This window comes from Leiobunum rupestre, chromosome 6, assembly GCF_980474605.1.
Source record: "Leiobunum rupestre chromosome 6, qqLeiRupe1.1.hap1, whole genome shotgun sequence".
Lineage (NCBI taxonomy): Eukaryota > Metazoa > Arthropoda > Arachnida > Opiliones > Sclerosomatidae > Leiobunum > Leiobunum rupestre.
The window spans coordinates 33,974,453-33,992,548 of NC_143389.1; the positions used below are offsets into that span (position 1 = coordinate 33,974,453).

At 37.8% G+C, this 18,096-nt stretch overlaps 3 protein-coding genes across 5 annotated transcripts; 2 read left to right on the plus strand and 1 right to left on the minus strand.

Moving 5' to 3' along the window:
* The first annotated feature begins 8,437 nt into the window (after window positions 1-8,437).
* Sec6 (Exocyst complex component Sec6) lies at window positions 8,438-13,268 on the plus strand. The gene is made up of 15 exons (XM_090178495.1): window positions 8,438-8,687; window positions 8,895-9,079; window positions 9,140-9,230; window positions 9,300-9,488; window positions 9,551-9,813; window positions 9,960-10,149; window positions 10,214-10,287; window positions 10,351-10,446; window positions 10,508-10,667; window positions 11,904-11,997; window positions 12,065-12,135; window positions 12,195-12,340; window positions 12,405-12,840; window positions 12,902-12,994; window positions 13,061-13,268. Exons 1-15 carry the CDS (start codon window positions 8,631-8,633, stop codon window positions 13,139-13,141), a joined length of 2,226 nt encoding a protein of 741 aa, XP_090034621.1. The 5' UTR covers window positions 8,438-8,630; the 3' UTR covers window positions 13,142-13,268.
* A 581-nt stretch (window positions 13,269-13,849) lies between these two features.
* On the plus strand, window positions 13,850-15,604 carry LOC149940668 (F-box only protein 5-like). Its single transcript, XM_090178451.1, has 4 exons — window positions 13,850-13,990; window positions 14,126-14,778; window positions 14,837-15,019; window positions 15,078-15,604. The coding sequence occupies exons 2-4, from the start codon at window positions 14,191-14,193 to the stop codon at window positions 15,330-15,332; spliced, it is 1,026 nt and encodes a 341-aa protein (XP_090034577.1). The 5' UTR covers window positions 13,850-13,990; window positions 14,126-14,190; the 3' UTR covers window positions 15,333-15,604.
* On the minus strand, window positions 15,496-17,019 carry Tsen34 (tRNA splicing endonuclease subunit 34). Of its 3 annotated transcripts, none has more exons than XM_090178455.1 (7): window positions 16,984-17,014; window positions 16,858-16,923; window positions 16,660-16,797; window positions 16,496-16,596; window positions 16,160-16,427; window positions 15,949-16,101; window positions 15,496-15,895 (listed from the first exon to the last, which is right to left on the minus strand). In XM_090178455.1, exons 2-7 carry the CDS (start codon window positions 16,889-16,891, stop codon window positions 15,711-15,713), a joined length of 879 nt encoding a protein of 292 aa, XP_090034581.1. In that variant the 5' UTR covers window positions 16,892-16,923; window positions 16,984-17,014; the 3' UTR covers window positions 15,496-15,710. The 3 variants fall into 3 exon arrangements, with proteins under 3 accessions (XP_090034581.1, XP_090034580.1, XP_090034578.1); XM_090178454.1 differs by having other exon boundaries at window positions 16,979-16,998; XM_090178452.1 differs by having other exon boundaries at window positions 16,858-17,019.
* Window positions 17,020-18,096: the final 1,077 nt, after the last annotated feature.

The following is an 18,096-nucleotide window of genomic DNA, read 5'->3' on the forward strand; positions in this document are numbered from 1 at the left end:
TGCGAAACGTTATTAAAAAGTAATAACTACACTTTAAAGTAATTACAAGTAGTTTAACTACCAATTGTTACCTCTCCGCAATCGACGATGGACATTTGCGAAAATTCGTGGGTTCAAGATATTCTTGTTTGGATACCTTTCACGGTAAATTTGTTGAACAGAATATGTATTACCATCCGCTACGTAAAATAATGTCCGCGCGCTCTTCAGTCGTGTAACGATAACGCTCCAGTACGTGAGGTAATTTCACAATGATTGAGAACATCGGCCAAAACCTTTAAATACCCTATTTAACCCTGACGATCAGTACCCCCGCCAACAATTTTTAACACACAGGCTCGGTCTGATTTAAAGACCCCCCCCCCCTAATCTATATATTTTAATTTTGAAATGTCCAATTTTAAAGAATTTTCTTGACTATAGTTAAAATTTTAAAATTATGACACTGATATGTTAATTTAAACGTTTTCTTAGGAAAGTTAAAATTTTCTGCCCTCGCAATTTAATCAAAGAATGATACTCTTCGATTAGAGCTTTTACCAAATTCGTCAACCACTAAATTAGGGTTTTCTTTTCAACAATTCGACAAATCCCGATTAATGGACAACATAGCCAGATTTGAAAGTCTAAATTCTCCCATATTTGTTCGAAGACGTGTTTCTATTCTTTTCAGGGAACTGAAACTTCTTTCCGAGATGGTGTTTGCGACAGGAATGCATTGAACAACCTTGAAGCCCTCTTCCATGGGCATTAAATAGTGGAAGCAGTCGCTTACGCTGTTAAATTTTTTGGGGATAATTAGATTTATAGCAATTTTATTTGACTTTTTAAGGAATCAAGGTCGAAATGAAACCTATCGTATGTGTTACAATGTGTTAGGATATCGATTTCGTTTAGGAAGTTCTCAGAGTTAGGGTCCCCGTTGTAATTGTTACCACACTATGTTTTAATCTCCTGTTAGGGATAATTTTACGTTTACGTAAAGCTAATGGTTCGCTGTTACGGTCAGGTATTTCAATAAAAGCCGATTCCGCGATTTTAGTAGCTTCTTCCCAAATATAATCAAAGCGTTCAGAGTTTCTACAATATTCTAAGGTCTTGACAGTAGCTTGGCTTCCGTAAAAATAACTTTGGAACTTTGTAAATATTCCGACAGGGAATTTGTTACGCCTAATACTTCGTCTAATGCAACGACTAATATTAAGTTGTTAAAGTTATGTTATTGGGATATATACCCACGACACTCAGCAGCCTCGTCGGGGTTTCCGTTTTCAATCAGATTCTCTAAAGTCAAAACTACGGAATCGAGTCTATTTCTAAAATAGTGAATCCCTTTTTTTTGCTCCACCATCGAGTGTCGCCGCTTTGTGGCATTTTCAGTATGTTGTACCCTAGATCTTTTTGAGAGTTTTCAAAATATTCACTTCTAATAACCGAATTGATTTGAAAGTTGTAAATCGCTTGATCCAAACGAAGTAATTCCCTAACTGTCGATATTTTGGAGCAACAGTCAACTAAAACTAAATTTAAGCGGTGGGCGTAGCAATGAACGTACGGACAATGGCCACCTACTGCTTCTTCTTTTTTAACCCTTACTCCTTTTACGTGTCCACTCATTACACTAGCTCCATCATAAATCTGTGCAACACAATTCTCCAGTTTGAAACCACCCTCTTTTAAAAGATTTATAATTGCCAAGCTGATACTCTCAGAATCAAACTTGTGTAAATCTGTGAACCCTATAAATCGTTCTACGACACCTATTTCTGCTTTAGTATATCGAATACAAAGACTTAACTGCTCTACTCCCGCGTTGTCTCGTGTTTCGTCAGCTATTACAGAGTAGAATCCACCGGATTCGTTGACCTCTTGAACAATAATTTTTCTCACTAAACTTGCACAAATGCCAATTATTTAGTTTTGTATGGTGCTGTGCAAATATTTGGCATTATTCGGCATATTATCGCACTTGGCTTTTAAATCAGGACATTTTCTTTTTAAAAGATCTAATATTGCAATAAAGTTTCCCCTATTCCCAATATTGTCGGCGGATGTGTAAGTGTTCCCCTGAAGTGCTAAATCTTGTTGGGCACATAAAATAATCACTTCCACGTGTGTAGATAGGACCTCTCTGTTTCTAATAACGTCTAGTCTATGGTGGTCGTTAACCTGGCAAACTATTGATCCGCGGGATTTGGATTCCATGTAGTCTAAGTACATTTTGTAGGCTAGTTGGTGAGAAGATTTGTTGGAAGTGAAGTGTTCTTCGAATTGTCTCCCCATGTTTTTCCAATCCGAAAATCCCATTAGAAATGCAGTGTTTCTACTGCCAAAAAAAATGACGGCAACAAAAACAATACACTGCATCCTTTGCAATTGCATATTCAATCATTTGATATTTGTCATACCAAGAAGAATTGAAACCTCGATTTTTACCGCCAATGAATCTTTTAGGAAAAGGATTTAGTTTAGGCTGAACTGGAGGGCAATCTTTATCTAGACTAATATCCAAGTTATTCAACGCGTGTAAGCCCATTTCTTTTGAATTGGACACGTTGTTTGATGTATTTTGTGCATGGTTAGAGTGGCCCTAAATGGGTTAGAGTGTGCAATAACTGGTGGCTTTACCGGGGAGTCGGGGTCCGGCTCTTGTAACCCATAAGGGCGGTGGCGAACTGGGAGATGTTAGCCCTGATCAAATGGTCCTATCTCCACCTCCGACTTCGGTCAGGTTTGGGCTGGATACTGAACTTCGGTTCAGGCTAACGGAGAGGGTCCGGGCAAACTGGTCGCCTCGGCGGATTCGGTAGCCTGCTGTGGGGCGGCGAGCCTCCGTATGAGGGCACGGCGGACCCATCTCCCGGCCTTTTGGACTCCCACCGGGATCTCCGGTGCCAGCTGTGCCGGGTTATGCGGGCTGCTGTGTGCTCGTCGTTCCCCTTTAGGAGCTCTCTCCAAAGGGTTTGACTCTTTACCTTCATAGGTAGGGTGTCGGCTGGAGTTGCTATAGCATCCACTCTTAATCCCACTGCTGTGTGCGAAGTGGGGATTGGTCCACCCGTTGCTGCACCTTCTGCTGGGTTGAGTGGCTTGCGTCAAAGGTGCGACCATCAGTAGTAGGGTTCTGCTACCCATGCTGGTTTTGTCACCTGTCCGGGCTTGGGGACGCTGGCGTAGGGCACTATGATGATACGCCTCCGGTGGTATGGTCTCTGTTACTAGGTACACCGGGCTATAAATTCTGACAGACTGCATGGTTAGAGTTGGGGTTTGCAATTACTTCTGCAATTTCTCCTTCATGAGTTAGTAATTCCATTTCCATATCAGTACTGACGTTTGGAAGAACTTCAGTAGTATTACTAAAACAGTGACTGTTATCAGTCCCCAAGGATTCTAAACCCTTTCCCAATTCTTTGACTAGGTTTTTATCAGAACTATAGTTAAAAACGTGCCATTGCACCTTTCTGACTACTAACGAAACTATCTTCCCTTTTCCGTTTTTCTCGTTTTTGTGACCCAGATAAAAATTTTCTGGTACTCATATTTTAAAATGCTACTATTATATACTAATAGCGAAATAACCTTAAAAAGGTTTAAGAAAATAAAGCTTAGTTAAAGCTATGTAGTCTTCAAACTGACTTTTTAATAATACCAGCCCTGAAAAAAGCTGTTTGAATATTTTTTCTAGAATAGCTAATTAGCCTTGAAAAAGGCTTTTTGAATAATTTAGCTAGAATAGCTAATTAGCCTTGAAAAAGGTTTTTTGAATAATTTAGCTAGAATAGCTAATTATCCTTGAAAAAGGCTGTTTAAAAATTAGCTTAAAACAGCTAAATAGCCTTTAAAAAGGCTGTTTGTCAAAGTTAGTCTCGGAAGAGACTTTGAAAAAATTTGACTGGGAGAGAATCGAAATTGAGAACTACCTGTTTGTTCAGGAGCAGAAAACGAAATGAAGAAACGCGCGTTATCTGGGACAAGTCCGACCACCGAAGGTATAGGTCCTTTCTCTACGATCAGTGGTCACTGATATCACGTGATTTCGAAAAAGGGACAAAGTGCAAAAAAGAAAAAACCCTAATCCCCAGGACGCTCGCTATTCAAAGTAGTGACTGGTACGATGCTTTACGCTTCGACTTCAGCTCCGATTGCTCCGCGGGGATTTCCCTTCGTTTAAGCGTTGCAACGGTTTAAGTCGTATTAAAGAAATCCAGTTTCTCACTTTATGCCCCCTTTTGTAGAATTCCTAGAAACTAAGCTTATGTTTATTGTGTTGGTTGGAGGCGAACAGGAGGTTTTTTTTGCTGCATTCCTTGCACGACGGACTTCCGAATCCCGGGCCAGTCTTTTGTCATATACTCTATATCAATGTTAACAGAGTACACTACCAAAAGCAGAAACCACAGAGTTCGCTGCCTTTGGTTGTGTATACTCAATTAATATTGATTTCGAGTATAGGTGGTTCAAAAGAGAACGTTTTGTTAGGGTCATTTAGGACTCTTGTAAATTGGAATTGAATGGGAGTTTTTTATTAGGGGGCTAGATGACCAATTTTTAAAAATAACATTTGGAGGCCCCAGAGGCAATTTTTTTCAACTTTTAGAGGCCCCTAAAATAGGCATAAAATTTTTGAACATAGGCACGTGCCTACTTGTGCCTACTGCTGGCGGGGGCACTGCTGACGATACGATTCAGTAGAACATTTTTTACATATTGTTTTCACGAGTCCGATATGAGACCTTTTGATTTTTGAGAATCCCTTATGAGTTCGTTTTTGCGCGATATTGTTGCCTTGGCCACTGGGAAGCTCTGCGGCCCAGCGCAACCCGTGCCGTCATGGTTTCCTCTTCGCCCAGACAACCCACTTTGATCACGGGCTGTTCGCGCTGTCTCAAACAGCCCGTGATCGCAGACTCACAGTTGACCGTGTCGCTCTTGAAGAGAGCGCTGGCCTACTGGGAGGATAGTATACTGAATTAACGTAATTGACTATTTCGTATAAAGAAATTTAAGCCAGGCTTTTTCTGATTGGCGAAAAGTAAAAACTAGCTTCTAGAATTTTCGAAGTTTGTTGTAGTGAAGTGCGAAGCCTGCCGGTTTGGTCACTTTCATTTGACTTTTGAATCGTGTCGCGGCTCGCGCACGTAATGTTAGGTAGGCCTAACCGAACTTACCGAATTAAACTAGTCTATATCAATCAAATCCTATTTGGGAAATTTAATTGAAACTTTGAAAGGAAAGAAAAAAGATCCGATTTAAAAAGGTTGGGGGGACTCGAGGGAGCCATGCGCTAACTGAACGTTGATAGCGCAATAGCTCAGAAAATCAGTTACCTTTCGGAGGAGAGGGAAGCCTAGTAGCGGCGAGGCCCCTTCAAATCGCGAGACCCTGTGCTGTAGCACACTTAGCACTTAGGTAAATCCGGCACTGTATATGGATCTAATCACCCTTGCTCCATGTGGGGCGGCGGACACTCCGGACTTCTACCGCATTCTCCTGCGCCGGGACCTTGCTTCCTTGGAGATTTTGGAGCATCGCTTCCCAAAGAACAGGCTGCCTTTTCTACTTAGAGCTTGGCACCTGGCTCAGGCCTGCAATCTTGATTGACTTTTCAACGTTACTAGTCGACACCTCATCACTGCGGCAACCCCACCATGGACCCCTCCGTTGGCGACCATCATCTCGCGTTGGCTCACCAGTCCTAAGGATGACCATAACTCTGAGCAGTTACGGAGACTGTTTTTCGCAACTCTCGAACCTCACGCGAAGGACGCGATGGTTTTCTACACGGACGGTTCGGCTTCCCCCGATTCAGGGGTCGCGGGTGCTGCCTTCGCAATTCCCTCCCTCATCGTTGGTGCGGTTAATTTAGTGGACTCCGTTCATCCTATTAATCGGGTCGAGCTATTTGCCATCCAGATGGCTCTCTCCTACGCGTCCACACATCTGCGTTCGGCGGTAGTTGTCTGTTCCGACTCTAAAAGCGCACTCACCCAACTGCTAAGTCGGTCTATGGATCCGGTGGCCATCTGTATCCAGGAGCTTTGCGATAAGTACCCGTATCCGGTTTCTCTAATTTGGTGTCCAGCACACGTGGGAGTTCCCGGAAACGAGACGGCCGATCGTCTCGCCTCGGTCACTGGGCTCCAGCGCCCTTCTAGAGTGGACATCCTCCTCCCGTCTACTCTTGTAGAAATAAAGAGTGCGTGTCGTCCGACTCTCTCAGCTGAGTGGAGTACGGACTGGCAGACCAGTAGGGTAGTGCGGCCTCTTCGTGAGGCTAAACCCTTTCCCGGCTCTAGTGCTATACTTAACTTGAAACTCTCGCGCAAGGACGGCCGCTTGCACTCACTGCGGAGCTATCGACGATACGTACCACATCTTATTCACCTGCTCCTATCACACTGGGCGTCGCCCAGCGCTGGTTTCAGCGCTCCAGAAGCGCAATCTTCCGAACACTCTCGTGGGGGTTCTTAAAGCAGTACATGGAGGTCATATGGACATTATTATTGCCACCTGTGCTATTCTGCGACGTGCGGTGCATTGACATTCTGATCGGTTTCCTTATTTTGTTTTCCTTTGTTTTTGGTGTAATTCTACCATTTGTACAGCGTTCTTCGGGCTTTTTATTGTTTTTCTTTTTTGTTTTGTTTGTTTTTAAATTGCGCGCCTGGTGTGAAGGACCCCGCTATATACACCAAAAACTTGTAAAACTTTATTCCGACCCCCCGTCTTATTTGAACCAAAGATAATTTAAACTCGTACCCTAGATTCGAAATCAGTTCCCGCTGGAACTCGGAAAAAATTCGCTCCATGGTTTGCCCCTTACCGCAACCGATGGAGCCCGATTTTTCTGAGGTCACGTGCCGGAAAAGGGTAAACGGTTCTTAACAAAACCGACAATGGGAAAGCTCTCAGTATTTGAATCTAGGGTACGAGTTTAAATTATCTTTGTTTGAACGAACCATTGAGAGATATATATAATTCGCGAATAAGTAGATTAGTCCATTGAGAGATAGACAGCGCCACGGGTAGAATGATAAAGTTTCTCGTCATTTTTCAGCAGATGGCAGTATTCTTATTTTTTTTAAACTTGTTTCGCGAAATACTGAAATCCGACGTTTTGATTGGACCTCTAGATTAATATTCCCAACTCAATGCTGGCGATTGGCCTGTGATAGTAGGCCATAGATATATGAAACGTATATAAAGGTCTAGATAAAATATTTCAAAGGGAGTCAATACGAAGGTGACAGCTAGCAGAAACGCGTAATTTCTGCAGGCTATCCTTATAAGGCGCTATCTATCGGTAAGAAAGCTCGTGCTATCGTCGCGAGAGCCATTGTCTCCTGCTTAAAAATTATACTAAAAGTCACCAACAGATGGTGTCTAAAGACTTCCGGCTGCGTTCAACAACTATCAACGGAGAAAAACCGTTGAGTTATCGTTGAGTTCTTTTAATCAACGCTACGTCACAAAAATCTAAAGTTGTTGTACGATTTATATAGTTCGCTGACTTAACGAACAAAATATCGTCTGCTACCCCTCCTTTAACTTTGTCGAATGACGTCACGACACCGATGAGCAACGGAAAAACCATCTCGCCCAGCCGATGTTTCCGCTGAGTCTCCGATGATCAACGTGACGTCAAAACCGGAAGTCAAAAAACCCGTTCAACAAAAAACCGCTGACCGTTGAGCTCAGCGCTGAGCTATTTTAGAGTTGTTGAACGCAGCCAGTACTAAAATGCTAAGAGAGCTCGCGCTCTTGGTCACGTGCCTTCCTCGGCGTCTGATAGGTGTCAATTCCGTATTTTATGTTAGGCTTAGACCAAAGATAATTTAAACTCGTACCCTAGATTCGAAATCACTCTCTCGCGCGTTGCCGATAGCGTTTACCCACTTCCCGCCGGAACTCAGAAAAAATTCGCTCCGTGGTTTGCGCCTTACCGCAACCACGGCCAACTTCGATCACGCGCTGCCACGCTATACAACGCGGCAGCGCGTGATCGAAGTTGGCCGTGCCGCAACCGACGGAGCCCGATTTTTCTGAGGTCACGTGCCGGAAAAGGGTAAACGCTTCGTAACAAAACCGTCAATGGGAAAGCTCTCAGTATTCGAATCTAGGGTACGAGTTTAAATTATCTTTGCTTAGACGCCCCGAAATTTATCTAGACCTTTATATACATTTCTTATATCTATGTAGTAGGCCAAAACTATTCGCTCGCTTTGGGAGGAAAAGAATCGCTCCAAAAGAATACACCTTTTACCCCATACTAAAAACTTCTTCCATACAATAATACCCAAACTGTATTTTGAAGTTGCTCGCTATTTCTAAAAAATTACTCCAAAACTAGCGAATAGTTTTCGCCTAGTGCCTTATTTCTCACACTGCCAACGACAATTTTGACAGAAGCAGACGACGCTTGGGCGTTTTGGTAGTAGAGCATTATTAAATTTTATAGGTAATATAAGAAAATTGTTTTCAGTTGTAAATTTAGTTAAAACTGGTTATGCTCTATGTAATTTACATGGTCGCTATTTGAATCAATGTAGCGATTTGTTATTATTTAAGGAAATTATAAAATTTTAATTGAGAAGCAGTCATAGAAGGTAAGGACGGTAGCGGGTAGCATGGATTCTGTTGATGTGATGGAAACTGAAGCTCGTGCAACGGCTGCAAAACATGTTGTAAGATTGTTAAAATATCATTAGCAGTGCCGTATTAACCCATGGCAGGGCTCCTAGGCTTCGAGCTTCGTTGGGCGACTGATGTATGGACCCCTGCGCTTGGTGGGCCCCTAGGTTTCAGCCTAGTTAGCCTTATGGATAATGCGGCACTGATCATTAGCTTTGTTTACTATACAGAAATATATTGTTTATTATCCATATTTTTAGGCGATAATGCTTCAACGGCCTGATCAATTGGAGAAAGTTGAGCAATATAAAAGGAAAGTTAGTCGGAAGAAAGCTTCCGTTGAGGCAATGCTTAAAACAACAATGCAATCCCAATTAGATGGTGTAAAAACCAGTTTAAACCACCTTCAAACATCATTGAGTCATATTAAAGAAATTAAAAATGAGTAAGTATTTGTTTAAAACTCTGTGAATTTTGTTTTTGTGATTCACCTTTATTTTCAAAGCCTTCGAGAAATAGAGGAATCTTTTGGATTAATTCCAAGACTTTCTGACAAACTTCAAGATGTTAAAAAAGAAGCCATCAACCACAGCCAGGTATTTTTAAACATTTGATAGTTTCAATGTGTTAATTATACTAATTCTTTTTTCTGGTTCTTTTTTAAGCACGTTACTGCGATAGAAAATTTGAAACACATATTTAATGTCCCTGGAAGTGTTCAAAAGACTCAAACTTTTATTAATGAAGGGAAACTGCTTCATGCACATCAGAGACTTTCCGATTTGGAAAACTCACGGGATGAAATTTTGTTTGAAATGTCCAAATTGCCGCAGCAGAGTCCAACGGACAGCCACGTTAATTTTTTTAATTTTTCCTTTAATTTTATGTGGTATTTACCCAAATATTTACTATGCAGACCCTCAAGTATTACTTCAGTGATGTTGAAAAGCTTTCTGATAATCTTGGAAAACAACTTTGGTTGGTTTTGAGAAGGACTTTGGACACGGTACGAAAAGAACCCCAAGTTATCGTGACTGCCCTTAGAATTATTGAACGAGAAGAAAGAGCGGATAAAATTGCTATGGATAGGCAAAGAAATATTGGATTTATAGCACCAGGAAGGCTCAAAATGTGGAAAAAGAAAGCTTTCGAAGTTATAAAGGACTCCGTTATGGAAAGGTACCAAATCCGATTTTAGTAGGTATGTGCAAGTATAAAATTTTGGGTTTCGAATCGAGTATCGTGCACAAAACATTTTGGTTTCAAGTACTTGCTCATGCCTTGATTTTAGTCAATGTGAATTTCTAAAAAATTTTATACTGTAGGATTGAAGGCAATCAACTGGAAGTTCGCGAGGAAAACAAAATGTGGTTGGTTCGACACTTGGAAATCAACAGAATGATCATCTTGGATGATTTAAAAGTTTTGAAGGTGTTCTGCGTTCCTTGTTTTCCACCCCACTATGACATAGTCAATCAATACGTCAAAATATATCATGATTGCATGTCTAAACACGTAAGAGATTTCCCAACTTTGAAACTGGTTTTTGACCTTAAAATTACTAATTTTAATGGTTTAGCTTCACAATATTGTATTAAATGGTCTTGAAGGTAACGAGTACATGACTCTCTTGGCGTGGTTGAAGACCTACAAGTAAATTTTTCTGTTAATGGATATTTTCAAAATATATTTGATAATTTTTTGGGTTATTTTTAGAAGCGAAGAATTAATGGGTCATCCAGATTTGACCATCGATGTAAACAAGTTAGATCCTTTGTTGGAAGATAGTTTAGTGGAAAAGTTAGTTCAAAAGTACGTTTCTCTGTTAAATTCTCCTTAACATCGACTCGAATGAACAATTTTTGATTTTCAGATTTATGGATTATATGAGAACCAATTACCAAGAATGGATGAAAAACACCCTTGCGACTGAAGTTAAAGATTGGAGCTGCGAGAATGAACCAGAAGCCGATGGCAATAGATATTTTCACACGTCACTTCCAGTCATATTGATTCAAATGATTGATCAACACGTAATGATACCTTTGAAAAGCCACAGGTTTTAAAAGTGTTAATTTGAGGACAAACCCTTAAAACTAGGGATCCCTCGACGCAGATACATGTAACAAGTTGGGTTTGATTTTTTAGGGGTAAATTTTAAAGGAATTACCTATGAAGGCAAGCTCGCCATGCCAAAATTAGGGATGCACTGATATACCAACCTATTTTTCTAATATCGGTATCGGCTTAAGCGAAGTCAATATTGGACGATACTGCTATTAGGAAAATATTTTCAGAAAAACATTAAAAATAAGAAAGTTCTCGATTAACTAACTAATGATAATATTTTATTTGATTGGCCGCGCCACGTATGTCAGGCTTCAGAAGCTAGATCATACCTTTTTTAGACAAGGGGTTACGAGTGTAAACAAATAAAAACCACGGTATTCGATTTGTGATAGAAAATATGTATCACGTTAAATGAAAAAGAAACATATTCAGATATGCCCTTGCAAACTTTTTTTAATGAAAAATTTGAATAAAATGGTATGACAGTGCATCCCTATACAAAATGAGGGAAATTTTTAATAAATTAATTCTGGTTTTGCTTAAAAAAAATTTAAAAAATCAAAGTTCAACTCCTGTAATTGGAGCACTTTGAGCAAACAGGCAGGGATTACCAATTGACCTGGGTATAAGGAGAGAAATATCCATCAGTGACAAACCCAATTTCTACTTTTTAATATGCTGGCTGTCAAATGGTACATCGAGAGCTGAACTTCCAGCGAATCATAATATTTACCCAGTTAACCATCCCAGCTTATTTAATAGATGACATCTGCTTAGTCGAATCACACTGCACTTTACCTTTTGAAGTATCGAAATATCATCTTTTTTACAAGCTCCTATTTGATTCCCCAAAAATTTTACTAAACACTATATTGAATTGGGTGTTAAAGTATCATTTGTTTTTCCCATATAGATAGGGCCTGACCCTATAGGAGAAGTATAAAATATATATCATTTAGAGTGATATCATTCGCTAAAGCATGTACCTTTGCAGACTGACACTAATTTTCCAAAAACATGTTATGGAAAATGAAAAAAATTACAGTGTAATTTTAATGTTTTAAAAGATAAAAGTATATTGTGCTCCATTATGTAATGGTTTTGTGAATCTGCAAAGGAACCTGTTACAATTTATTAGCCTAGATAATATCTCTTGTAAGAGATCAATTATAAGCCTCCAGTTATTTCTGTTTATTTAGCTTCATTTGGCCAGAACAGTTAATCAGGATGTTGTAAATAGAGTTATGCTAGAAAGTTTGAGACAGGTAGTTGCTTTCAGGAAAATGTACAGAGGTATGATCATTAATTTTTGCGTAATTCTGACATTTAAGATGTTCATATTACTTTTTTATCGTTTTAGATGCCATAAAAGAGTATTCATACAAGCATTTTGAAGATAGAAGCCTTTGTAAATTTTATACACATTATATGGTAATTTGTTTTTAGACATGACTAGATGTATTTTATATCCAATATTAATTTTTTTCCAGATTGCGGTTGCTAACAATTGTCAACAGTTCAAAGATATGTTCAAACAGCTTTATATTCGTTATTGGAAATCAAGCAAAGACGACGCAGAAGCAGAAGGATTGCATAATAAATTGCAACACGACTACGAAGATTTACGGCTGGAAACGTCAGTGTGCTCTTAATTTTCAATTTCTAAACCTTTGTTTTAGGTTTCAATTTTTTTATTGCAGTTTGAGATACCTTCAAGATGAAGTATTTTTAGATCTTGATAAGGAGCTCGCGGATGCATTGACAAGGAAATGGCAATTTACGGGTACAAACATGGTGGATACAATATGCGCCACTCTTGAAGATTATTGCCATGATTATGCCCACTTGTGGCCTTGCAATTTTGAAGATATCATGAAAGGCATTGAAAAACGCATTGCTGCTAGCTACATTCGAGCACTGTTGCAACGCAAAACTGCCTTTAAAAATTATGAAGAAAGGAAAGAAGTGGCTGAAAAGTTCTCCAAAGAGGGAGAAGTGTTGAAAACTCTGTTCATTAGACTTTGTTCCGCTAAAGAAAAGGATAAGGCAGTGAAGGAGTCTCCACTAGATGCATTCCCTCAACTTGCAGTTATATTAAAATTATATGATACCAATATGTTATCTTTGGAAATCTCAGTATGTATTCTGTTTGAATTTAGCAAAAATTGGATTTAATGTGATTCTTTACTATTTGCAGAGTTTAATTCACAGCTATGGTGATATATCGGAAGAGCAATTAATAGAGCTAATAAATTTAAGGGGTGATTTGGGAAAATCTGATGCCCGACAAGTAAATTTAAAAATACTTTTTATTTAGTTACTTTTCACATATACAAATATGTTCCTTTATTTTTAGTTGGTGGCTGAAATGTTAGAAGGAGCCCGATCAGACAACAAAAACATTCATACAATATTTTCGGATATTTATATAGCTTGAATGTTATTTGTGTAAGTTATTGTATATTTTTAAGCTTCATCTTACATCAAACACAGTTACTAAAAAAAATGAGTTAAGGATTGTAAATTTACAGTAATAAAACCGAAAAAGGCCTTATAAAGGATACAACGTTTGGTTCGTTTCTTATATATTAACCTGTAGCTACACTCGCTATAAACATGGACTAATAGGATCCCTTGGTTTAATTTCATTTTCTTGATGACATTCTAAATTAAATTATGAATAAAGTAGGATTATTCAAATATTATAAGAATGTTATAATACATAAGCTAGCTAAATACCTCCACAAATATAAACCATTGATTAGTTAGGTGGTTCCTTGGACGTTGAAGGATCCATTATGTTAACTTTAACCTTTAGATTATCTAACAAACAAACGCTAGTTTTATTTATTTCCCTTAAATTTTTAAACGACGTTTAAAAAACAAAGAAGTATTTATCGAAATAACTGTGAAACCATGGCAAATAGTTGTTTTTCGATGATGAAACTAAGGCGAAAGAGAAACAGCCATTTTCCTTATCAGTCGAAAAATAGTGGAAAAGAGTAGGAGGGGCTTAAATCCGGTGATCGCTTACCATTGGACAGATTTAGATTGTGACGTACATGCATTGTGACTCACACTTTTTGATTCTTATTGGTTAACATTTAAATTTAAAAGCCTCGAGCACTCTCATTTGCTAAAGCGGAGAATTTAAACCGTCCAAAATAACGAACATGCTTTAGAAGTTGTTGATTGACTTTAGCAATGTGATGTAATTAAGTTGATGTAGTCTTGTCGGTTCTTTGGATTATAATTTATTGTGGGCCTGCTTCATTATACATCGATGGTGAGTCCAGTTATTTTTGACGTACCTAGTATTTGTAGAAGGCTTATTCAAAGATCCCTTCCCTTGTTTCCTGTAGCAGTGAGTCATGGTACATCCACAAACAATTGCACCTTTAATTGCATGGCTTTTTTTTAGCAAACTATCAATTCCAAATAAGTAGTGGCGTATAAATTTCATCAAAACAGTTTTTGTGAAAAAAAATGGAAACAAGTTTCTTATATTCTGAAGAACAACCAAGCAATAAAGCTGCGGGCAGCTATGCTACAAGCACTCCGCTGTCAACACATGTGGGATATGACAGTGGCTATTCAACAGGAAAAAGTGTGGAAGCAAATACTCCATCATTTCAAATCCAAAGGCACAATAGACTTAAAATATTTGGTGCATTTTCACCAGACAATACTCCTAATACCAGGCAATACGAATTCAGTAATTTCAAGGAACCGCTGCCAGTATTCTCTTTGTGTTCTCCCGATATCAACCCCATTTCTCAAATTGTACCAGAGGTCAATAATGATGAAGTTGCAACATCAAAAACAGAAATTCGCCATTTTGAAAAATCGTGGCGCTCTCAAGTTCGTGTTGTACCAAGATATGGATCAGAAGTTGGTGTTGAGTGCGTGGATTTTATTAAAGACTTACAACACTATTCACCGGTGATCTCCAGAATCATAAACTACTTAGATGAGAAAGATTTAACAAATGCCCAAAAAGTTTGCAAATTGTGGAGTAAAGCTATCAGCGAAAATATGAGTTTAAAGCATGTTATTTCTCCATTCAAATCACCGGTAAGGGTGTTAATTCTTTATTTTCAAGCATAACTCTGTAACACTTTCTTTCTCACAGGATAATCGCAGAAAACGGCCAAAATCTGAAGCTGATGATAATCATTACCCACTTGAAAGCATTGAGAACAAATTAAAGAATGTTTACATATCTTTAACTGATAAGCTATCAGCAGCTCACAAATATCAACAAACCTCCAATGATGTGAACAAGGATAATGTCTTGCATGAAAAATTCAAAAAAGTATACCTAAACTTTTTAATCCTCCTTTCTAAATTTAACTTATTTTTATTTTTAATAGGAGGGAAAGAAATTGATTTCTTGTGAACATTTATGGAAATGTCCAAGGTGCAACTCTCCCGCAAGAATTACTCCCATTGTGAACCGAGGACATTGTAGTCAAATTAACTGCCAGTATGATTTTTGTTCAAGTTGCACCACTGATTTTCATGGAGAACTACCATGCCCGGTTAAAACAATTGCGAATGGTAAAGTTGGGTTAAGGAAAAATCACATAGGCAGTGAAAAGAGTAAAAAGAACCTAAGAAGGTTATAACTTATAAAGCTCTCGATTCTACATGAATACGGGTCACTTATTTTTCCTCCATAATTTTGCCCAAAACTACTTTTTACTTCAGAAACCCAAATTTTTTACTTGTACTTTTTAATTTTGTAGTTATAGTCAAGACTTTTTAATTCTCATATTGAACGAATGCATTTATTTTGAAAAAAAGCTTAGTATTATTGCGTGCGCATTTTAGTGAAACAAGTCTAATGTTTGTGGTTAATTAAGCTCTCCATTTTTTTTAAACTTTTAAAATTCTCATTTATCAATGTATATAACCATAATTTGTACATTTTGTACATAAATGCTATTCAACACGCTTAATTTAATAAACTATTTTCTTATATAAACATGATGCAAAAAGGCTACTTAATCACCCGCCCAGTTTATTGTAATGTAATCCACTTGAGAATCTGGTTTGACAGTTGCCAGGATTGCATTTTTCCTAACTTGAGTTCCTAATCGGCCCATTGATAAAATATCTATTGCATTTACAATATCTGGATGTAAAACACAATGAATGATGTACCAAGCATGGAATTTAATCGGATCTCCTAAAAAAAAATTATTTAATGTTTAATATATTATATATTTATATATTTAGTACCTGGATACGCTAAAAACTGTCCACCAAATTTACTTCCGCAAGTTACATAATGGCCTCTTTCCCAGAGATCTTTAAAAACCAGATATTTTACATTTTCCATTTCATTAGAAGGGTACTCTACTTTGACTTCCATTGGTTTGACCCACGGACATTCTAAACATAAAATTAGTTAAAAAAAATTTAGGCTTCAAAGAATTTATTATATTATTACCAGTATGAATTTGAACTGATAAAGACTCTTTGGGAGTGTCTGAAACTTTGCATAGTTCTTCTTTAATTACATCCTCTTGATTAATTTCAGAAATTTGAGTATTCTTAAGTTCAGCGGTCCCTTTTTCTAGTTCTCTTTTCAACTTTTTCCTTTTCTTTTTACTGAGATCACCTAAAGACTTTTCCAGTAATCTTCTTTTTTTACCCTCAAATATCATATCTACTTTGCTTAAAATGGTTTTTCTCCTATCATCTTTAAAGACCTCATTCTAAAAGAAATCTTTTCATTTTAATGCTTTTTATATTTTTATCATTGAATGAATTACAACAAACCAACCTGATCTTTAAATATAGTGTTCCTAATTGATGTGAACTTAAATTTTATTTCTGCTGAAGCCGGTTGTTTTAAATTTTGGCTACTTGTTATCAATGCAAATCCTCAAAGGTTTATACAAAATTAAAATTTTCTTACAATTAAAGGTTAATTTTATTTGCTCTAACCTTTTTCGTGTAAGAAATGTGCTTCTTCTGGCATTAAAGAAAGTGGTAGGCCAAGTTGGCTGTTTTGAAATGGTTTTCTGGTCAGAGCTCCCACAAATGCCCCCACAATTCTAAACTCTTTCCTTATTTTATAGGCATCTGTCAATTGTTGATTTTTTTAAATGGCTTTATTTTACTTTTCGCGTTTTACATATTTACCATCGGCATTCCAAACGAAGTATTTACCGTACATGTAATTTATATTTATGGGGTAAGCTTTAGAATCTGAAGAACACACGTTATCAGAATTCATTTTTAAAACCTCCTGCCCTTTAAATACTTTACAGCAGGCGTTTTAACCTTCTATTCTCCAAGTTTTAACGCAAGTTGCACTTGCTTCTTTTTGACGTTTTGACCAATGAGGTAGAATAAATAGAGATCCAAATCCGCCTTCCAGGACCTACCGTTTCGCGGGACAGTAATTGTTGAGCTCGAGAGTTAGAGAGCTGCTAATAAATAAACTCAATCAAATCGTGTTGGCGCCATCTATCGTGTTGAAGATGGCATCAATTTATTATTATTATTATTATTATTAATAAATAAAAATACAAGTTACGAAGCTAGAATAGCTTGTATATAACCCACAGGTGGAAAAGCAAGAAAAAAACTTAAACGGTAGAATCATAGAAATCTTATAACATAGAATGATTCCGTATAAATACAAAATGGGCCAATTACATTTTCGGAGGTTTCGTCATTATCAGCCAATCACGATTCAAAGAGTGACTACGGCAACGACTCGTTGCCATCTAGTTTGAGTTACTGAAAATAATAATTCGATTTTAGATTACGTCACCTTAAGAACCCGCATTTGATTGGCCCACGTCAATCGAGTCACGGCCCCTGCGCCGATCTATTTTCTCGAGGAGTCCAGGACTCTTCCCTCTTTCTTCGCCCCCCCCCCTCGTTTAAATTTATGTTCTTTAATCTCTCTTTATTCCTCCATATTATATTCGAAAATAAATGGCACCTAACCAGGCAAAGCCTATAAAATTTTTATTGTAATTATAAAAGAGACAGTCAGTAATCGAACTACAGCATCAAAGTTTACATATTTTCATATATAATCGTGATCGGGTAAATAAATAAATATTATCACAATTAATTTAACCATGAAAGTCTTCATTCCAAGCCCATAGAGCTTAATTTTTTTATACCTTTATTCATTTTAATAAAGCAAAATTTTGGTCTTCAATGGCACTGTTACAATTACTGTGACTATTAATTATCGACTAATTATTCCCCACACGGGCCACACCTGTTTAAGGTTTTTCCCTGGTAGATCCAAGTTTTCCAAATTTTTCATTGGTCATTGTAAATTTCTATAGGCCTCAAAGATAAACTAATAATCCGCTAGGCTAATACCCAAGGCACCACCTTATGCCTAAGTCATCAAGC

Coding starts and splice junctions, on each gene's coding strand:
- Sec6 (XM_090178495.1), top strand. CDS start 8,631: ATGGATTCTGTTGATGTGATGGAAACTGAAGCTCGTGCAACGGCTGCA. Junction 10,150..10,213: donor ATGATTGCATGTCTAAACAC/GTAAGAGATTTC, acceptor TTAATGGTTTAG/CTTCACAATATTGTATTAAA. Junction 11,998..12,064: donor TTTCAGGAAAATGTACAGAG/GTATGATCATTA, acceptor TTATCGTTTTAG/ATGCCATAAAAGAGTATTCA.
- LOC149940668 (XM_090178451.1), top strand. CDS start 14,191: ATGGAAACAAGTTTCTTATATTCTGAAGAACAACCAAGCAATAAAGCT. Junction 14,779..14,836: donor TTTCTCCATTCAAATCACCG/GTAAGGGTGTTA, acceptor TCTTTCTCACAG/GATAATCGCAGAAAACGGCC. Junction 15,020..15,077: donor TGCATGAAAAATTCAAAAAA/GTATACCTAAAC, acceptor TATTTTTAATAG/GAGGGAAAGAAATTGATTTC.
- Tsen34 (XM_090178452.1), bottom strand. CDS start 16,951: ATGAATTCTGATAACGTGTGTTCTTCAGATTCTAAAGCTTACCCCATA. Junction 16,428..16,495: donor ACACTATATTTAAAGATCAG/GTTGGTTTGTTG, acceptor GATTTCTTTTAG/AATGAGGTCTTTAAAGATGA. Junction 16,102..16,159: donor ATCAGTTCAAATTCATACTG/GTAATAATATAA, acceptor TTTTATGTTTAG/AATGTCCGTGGGTCAAACCA.